This window comes from Propithecus coquereli, unplaced genomic scaffold (genome assembly GCF_000956105.1).
Source record: "Propithecus coquereli isolate 6110/MARCELLA unplaced genomic scaffold, Pcoq_1.0 Scaffold150, whole genome shotgun sequence".
Classification (NCBI taxonomy): Eukaryota; Metazoa; Chordata; class Mammalia; order Primates; family Indriidae; genus Propithecus; species Propithecus coquereli.
The window spans coordinates 7,309,983-7,317,201 of record NW_012139414.1 but is presented as its reverse complement, the minus strand read 5'-3'; the positions used below and the strand labels follow the sequence as shown (position 1 = coordinate 7,317,201).

General features: G+C 41.8%; 1 protein-coding gene across 1 annotated transcript; it reads right to left on the bottom strand.

Moving 5' to 3' along the window:
• Positions 1-1,295: 1,295 nt before the first annotated feature.
• On the bottom strand, positions 1,296-4,791 carry CHCHD2 (coiled-coil-helix-coiled-coil-helix domain containing 2). Its single transcript, XM_012640289.1, has 4 exons — positions 4,648-4,791; positions 3,216-3,465; positions 2,289-2,439; positions 1,296-1,409 (listed from the first exon to the last, which is right to left on the bottom strand). The coding sequence occupies exons 1-4, from the start codon at positions 4,695-4,697 to the stop codon at positions 1,399-1,401; spliced, it is 462 nt and encodes a 153-aa protein (XP_012495743.1). The 5' UTR covers positions 4,698-4,791; the 3' UTR covers positions 1,296-1,398.
• Between the last annotated feature and the right edge of the window lie 2,428 nt (positions 4,792-7,219).

Below are 7,219 nucleotides of genomic sequence, written 5' to 3'. Positions count from 1 at the left end.
AAAATGTACTTTTTTTTTTTGAGACAGAGTCTCACTGTTGTCCAGGCTAGAGTGCCGTGGCGTCAGCCTAGCTCACAACCTCAAACTCTTGGGCTCAAGCAATCCTCCTGCCTCAGCCTCCTGAGTAGCTGGGACTACAGGCATGTGCCACCATGCCCAGCTAATTTTTTCATTTTTAGTAGAGATGGGGTCTCACTGTTGCTCAGGCTGGTCTCAAACTCCTGAGCTCAAACCATCCACCCACCTCGGCCTCCCAGAGTGCTAGGATTATAGGCATGAGCCACCGTGCCCAGCCTGAAATGTACTTTTCAAAGTATGAAAACTGCAGAGCAAAACATAGGCTGGAGATCAACTCCTAACAGAATGAAATTTTGAGCTATGAGGATGGGTTCACTTTAGAAAAGTCCATTCATTGTCTTAAGTCCTTCCCTGACACGAAGTGGGTGAATGCAGCTAGCTTGAGTCTTCTAGGAATGGAGGCTACAATGCCTTAAGTAGAAGAAAAACACCTGTAAGGGAACTGCCTATATCAAGAGAATGGTTTTCATCTGCAACCAATTAATTGGAAATACTAGGGAACAGTGACATGCAGTGCTGACCTGGCCACAGGGAACCCACCCAATAATAGGTCTATTCCCACGTTTCCTTTATCGTTAACCTGATTAAAATAGTATTTTAAACAGTTTCCTGCTACTGCTCAGTTTATTGAATTCTACGCCAGTAGCAACTGGAACCTTTTTATTGAGCAGCATGTTTGCTAGTGAACTACTCCTTACATAACTCCCCAGGGAGCTGTCAGATCCTCTGGATGGGTGCTTATTCAATACTTAGAGACTACATAATAGATTTAACTTAAAAGACATGTTGAGGACATGCACTGTGGCTCACACCTGGAATCCTAGCACTGTGGGAGGCCCAGGTAGGAGGACTACATGAGGCCAGGAGTTCGAGGCCAGCCTGAGCAAGAACAAGACACCGTCTCTATAACAAATAGAAAAATTAGCCACTGTGGTCCCAGCTACTCAGGAGGCTGAAGCAGGAGAGTCACTTGAGCCCAGGAGTTTGAGGTTGCTGTGAGCTATGAAACAAAACAAAACAAAACAGACACATCATGGAACGAAATCACTTTGTTTAATTACCTTGCAAAAAACATCACAACAGCTGGTTTAAGGAGGCCACACCAACCAACAGTTGCCTAGCCCCCCATTCTTTACCATCTCAATGAACTTCTACACAGTAAGAACACCCTCTTCCACTGCAATTCTGAATCAAGGAAGCTATTAAATGACAGAGGAGAGGTTTAACTGATGATTTTACACTTTATACTTTCACTATCAATTACTAACTTAACTTGCTCTTGAGAGCCGATTTTTCATTTCTTCAGTTTGAACTTCTTGATTAGGATAATCCTGGAAACAGAAAAAGTAAGTCAGAAGAGTACTAGCTGCATATTCACAACAAAAAAGAAGCCTTCCAAATCGTGAAAGGAGGGACAAACAGCCAAAGGTCACTGGTTTCTTTTGCAAGCTATTGAAGGCTTCCTGTGACTACCAAAACTTCAACTCTACACTTGCCACAACTGAGAAAACACAGGGCATATGTGCTTCTAGGGACAGAATCCTGAAGCAGAAATTTAGCCTCTTTGGTATTAGATGTAGTTTCACCAAAGACTTCTGATAAACCTGGACATGCAATCTCTTAATTCCACAGTTCAACCACCTGCAAGGACTAACTTCTCCCCTAATTCCTACCTAAATGAAGGTGGGAAAATGAAAACAAGCATTTTAATAGATGGTGAATTCTTAGGCCAACAGGAAGAAATTATATAAAACAGATGACTGCCAACATTCCAGAGACCCTAAATCTCAAGAATTCCACTGAGGGATTTAGTGAACTCTTCTTTCTCAATTAGGTATAAACAATGCCAATAATATATCATTATGTCCATTCCTGGATTTTGGTGAAAACGGACTATAATTTTATATTCATGGCCTTAAGGCTAGGCGATCACTCACATGCAGTAATCATAATAAGATCTATTAATAGCATATTGATTTATACCATCTTAAGGGAGAAACAGATTAAGAACACAACTGGTAAAAGCTTAAGGCAATGACTAAAACCTGTGGACTAGCTCCTTGTCAGAAGAGTTAAATTATTCCTAGGGAAACTTAAATAAAATCTCCTCTAACTTGTCAATTTGTTTATTAAACACAGACTCCTAAGTTCTATAGGGTCTAGGAATCCCACCATGAATCAAGCAGATCTAAGTTCAAAAAATCACCTACCGTTTGCAAGTCTGCACTGTTTCAGCACTTCACTGAAACCCTCACAGAGCTTTAGGTCGCTCTGGTTCTGGGCACATTCCAAAAACTGTTTTATCTCATAGAAGCAAGGGCCAACCTGCGGCTGCTGTGCCAGCTGGCTTCCCTGAGGCTCCTGCAGAGACAAAACATTCAAAACTGTTGAGAACGGATATCATATTTATACCTAGACAAAAGGCATTATCCACTGTCTTTGCAGTTAACTGGGGAAACAGAACTAGAACCAGATGCAAATAAAATTTCTATCAACATCAAAAATGAAAAAAATGTGAAGGCAGAAAGCAAACACATTTTACCAAAATTCCAGTTGCAATCAGATTCAAGAACAAAGATGCAAATAAAGCGGAATGGTTATCTGTGCATCTCATGACTAAATGGCTCAGAGAAGCTTCATGAAAATGGGACTATTACAGAAAAATCGATAGATGAGAATTTCAAGTACACCAGAAATACAAGAGTATACACCCATGCACATTAGAAAAGAAAATCCACATACCTCAGAAAGAGAGATAATAGCAAATATCAGGTAAAAGATCACGGAGCACGAAGTTATTAAAGAGATTTCTGATTACTTAACTAAGATTGAGATGTGATTGGTAGGAAGTGTCACCAAGATAAAATATTCAATGGGGGAAATGGTTGTTTTACAGTGAGTCACATTGGACTGTTATGATTCTACTCCTTGGGAATAAATATGATTTGTATGGTACTTGTTGATGCTGGCCTAAGGCACTAACTCAACTGCCAAATGTGGCTTTTGATAACCCACTGTCTATAAAAGCATTGTGGATTTTAAAATTGAAGACAATTCCTATACATAAAGAACTTAAAAACAACTAGATTTTCTCATAAAATACACCCATGGAAGGGAAATGCTGCCCCAAATCTTACCTGGTAAGTGATGTCAGGGTTTGAGGGCTCAGCATTATGTCCTCCACTGAAGCCCCCAGTCATGGCATGACCCAGTGTGTGTCCGACTGCAGAGCCCACAGCCACACCAGCTGCAGTGGTTGCCATCTGGGCCATCAGACCTGGCTGCCGGGGTGCAGCTGCAGGTGAGCCAACTGCAGATGGTGGGGCTGCTGCTGGTGGCTGAGCTGCTGGTGCTGGCCTGGGTGCAGTTCTCATCTGAGGTGCCCGGCTGTGAAACAAAAGAACAACAAGTATGAAGTTCCCTCTTCCAACCAGTTTTGGAAATTGTCAATTTAAGAACTATTTACATTACTTTATCTTTTTAATCTTTTGTTAAGATTATAATCACCAAGTATAAACTATTTTTTCCTGCTTTTTTGCAATAATTTCCATGTATTCACACAGCCAGCAGTATCTCTGAAGAAGTTATCCCAAAGTTTCATGAAAAATAATAGAATATTAAAAGTTAGGCTGGGTGTGGTGGCTCACGCCTGTAATCCCAGCATTTTAGGAGGCCGAGGTGGGAGGATTGATCACTTGAGACCAAGAGTTCGAGACCAGCCTGAGCAACATAGCAAGACCCTATCTCTACAAAAAATGTTTTGTACAGACTACGTGGTGGCACATGCCTATAGCAGTACCAGCTACTGGGGAGGCTAAGGCAGAAGGATTGCTTGAGCCCAGTTGGAAGCTGCAGTGAACCCTTGAGCTCCAGCCTGGACAGAGCCAAGATCCCTTAAAAGAAAGTCTCCTAAAAGGAAAAAAAAGAAGTCATACCATATTAGGTGTTAGGGAAGAAATACCACAAGAGGGGGAGTATAATGTGGGATATCTCAATTTTAGGATGATCAAGAAAAGTCTCACTAAGCCAGTAACATTTGAATCGGGACCTAGTCTTCTGGGGAAAGAAACTAGCCCAATTCCCTCATTAACAGATTAGAAAACGGAAGCCTAGCGAAAGTGACTTGTCTGGACTATTACACCAAAATCAATTTCAACTACTCTTATCTGTAGGACGTCTGGATGCTTTCAACAATTTCACTATTATGTCCAGCACTGCTTTAAAATTTTTCACATGGATCATGCTCCCTCTGCCATATTTTGATTATTTCCTTGCGTGCTCTTTCCCCACATAAAGCTAGGTCAAAAGGTTACGACTTAACTTATCAAGTGGCCTCTGGCCATAACTTTATGTCTTTCCCGTCCTTTGGATAAGAAGCTTTTCTCCATAAGTGAATTCCTTCCCTAGACTCCTAGCATACCGTTTGAACACAATCCCCTTGGACCAGCTAAGCCGGGCCCACGGCGCAGTCGGCCTCCGCTCGCCCCCGTCTGTGGCCTCCCTCTGCGTCACGGCGCCGGTGGGGTCCGGGCGCCCCCGTTTCAACCCCAAACCTTGCGGTGGCCTCACCTGGCCGGAGGGGCCATGCGAGAGGTGCGGCTTCGGCTTCCACGCGGCATTGCAAGTACACTGCGGGTCGGCGCCTAGAACTGCGAAGATCCGCTAAGAGCACAGCAGTTTCTCCGAAGAAGAAGAAGAACGGAAGTCGGGAGGCGGGGCTGGCCTCTGCGCATGACAAGTAAAAGCAGGCACAGGACTTCCGTTCGCCGGGGTCTCCGCGGCTCTGAAGGTCATTGGAAGAGCAGGACGGCACGGGGACACCTTGGTCTACACGATTGACGTCATGAGCTCCGCGCCAGGGATTTTTAAAAAACCGGAAGTTCCTGTGGCGGTTGAGCAAAGCTTGTCCTCTGATGCCAGTGTGAGTCAAAACCGGTAGCAGTTTGCTTTCTAGGGCAGAGATGTCGTCGCTGCTTGCTTCAAACATCTGTATTATCATGGAAGGTTAAATCCAACCTTGAGAGTGCGTCACATCTCTGGTTTGACTGCCAGGGAAGGTTGGGGAAATTACTTAACCTTTCTCAGCGTTAAGTTACTTAGGGTAAGTATTTTTTGAGGCAGAGTGTGTGGACACGTAATACGAACTGAATTAAAGAAACAAAGTTTTGGCCGGGCGCGGTGGCTCACGCCTGTAATCCTAGCACTCTGGGAGGCCGAGGCGGGTGGATCGCTCAAGGTCAGGAGTTCGAGACCAGCCTAAGCAAGAGCGAGACCCCGTCTCTACTAAAAAATGAAAGAAATCTGGACAACTAAAAATATACATAGAAAAAATTAGCCGGGCATGGTGGTGCATGCCTGTAGTCCCAGCTACTCGGGAGGCTGAGGCAGTAGGATCGCTTGAGCCCAGGAGTTTGAGGTTGCTGTGAGCTAGGCTGATGCCACGGCACTCACTCTAGCCCGGGCAACAAAGCGAGACTCTGTCTCAAAAAAAAAAAAAAAAAAAAAAGAAAAGAAAAAGTTTTAGGCAGGGATCGACAGAGCTGCATTGGTTCTATTTGTATTTCTCTTTCTTGTCTGTGGATCCAGCCAACAAAATTAAATTCAGACAGTAATAATGCCTTGCATTTATGTATTACTATACATTTTCAGCTCCCTTTCATATAATATTATAAAATTTGTCTCCAGAATTGGCATAGTATCTATACACTGATAGGGCAACAAAAATTTACTGACTGGGTAGCTAGGTTCTGGAGATACAGTACCAAATACGATTCTACCTTTACAGAGATTGAATTTCAAGAAAGGGCAACACAAACGCCTACATATATCAGGTCGTGGTGTCATGAAGAAAAAGCAAGGTAAGAGAGATGATGAGTTATAGGTTAGACAAGGCCGGACTTTGAAGAGGGAACATTTGAACAGAGCCCTTGAAGAGATGGGGAAGCAAGCCATGAGTTTATGAAGGGTAAGAGCATTCCAGGAAGACAGAAGAGAGAACAGCAATTGCAAAGGCCCCAAGGGTCTGTGCTTTAATACTTGGCAGGAACATGTAGAATCGCCTTCTGTCCATCAGAGATGGCAGAGTTTAAAACAGCCTTCCCATGCCATTGCTGTTTCCATGTCCTAGAAAGAGCAGAATGTACTTGGAACCGAAGGGTGAATAACGCAAAACTCTTCTGTAAAAAACAAAGTTTTAAGTTATTTTTACATAACTTCTTAAAGGAATGAACGCTTTACAAATGACACGACTTTGTACTTGCTTTTGGATAATTCATAAGCAGAGATGGAGAAAGGAGTCTTAACAAAGGAAACATCCTGCCACAAGAACTTAGAGTGAGCAGAACTTTGGACAATTCCAGACAGAAAGGAATCCAGACCAGAGCAGAGACAATTTTACTCATACTTGGCTGAGTCATTAATTCCTAAATTGAAAAAATACTAGATGTTTGTACAAAGTTATTTTGTAGTAGTAAAAGATTGGAAATAAGCTAAATTGCTGTCAGTAGAATACTGGTTTAAAAATTATGACACATTCCTATAATAGGCAAATATATTAATAAAAAAAGAATGAGGAATGTTCTCTATATTGATGGAAAATGATTTCTAAAATAAACTACCAAGAGAAAAAAAAAGCAAGGGGCAGAATTGGGTATACTGTGCTATCATTTGTGTAAAATGGAGTGAAAAAACCATATTGTAAATGCATAAAATAGCCGAAGTTGATAACACTGGTTGCCTTTAGGCAGTGGCATTGGGTGTCTGTGAGGGGTTATTCAGTATCTTGGATTTTTAAACAGTTAATCTATTCAAAAAACAAATTAAGAACAGGTAAAAAGTTAATTAAAACTAAGAACAAAAAACTTAGGAATTGAGAATACCAGAATTCTACATATCATTTATAGTTTGCTGGGATAGATGTATGAAGTTCACTCTTTAGTAAAATTTACGTAACAACTTCTCATTCCATAATGATTTCAGTCATTTTCAACAAATTTACTTACAGTGATCAATATTTGAACCAAGAACTCTTGCAGGTGTTGTTACAGATGAGATATTTGGATGGACTCTTGATGATTGTAGTAAAAATTCTGCTCAAATTAGGCAACATGCATCAGAAGTTTTTTTTTTTTTTTTTTTTTTT

Excerpts from the sequence above, each read along its gene's own strand:
- CHCHD2 (XM_012640289.1), bottom strand. The coding sequence starts at position 4,697 with ATGCCGCGTGGAAGCCGAAGCCGCACCTCTCGCATGGCCCCTCCGGCC. Across the intron at positions 3,466-4,647 it reads CGCATGGCCCCTCCGGCCAG|CCGGGCACCTCAGATGAGAA; the intron begins GTGAGGCCACCG and ends TTTGTTTCACAG. Across the intron at positions 2,440-3,215 it reads ACCCTGACATCACTTACCAG|GAGCCTCAGGGAAGCCAGCT; the intron begins GTAAGATTTGGG and ends TTGTCTCTGCAG.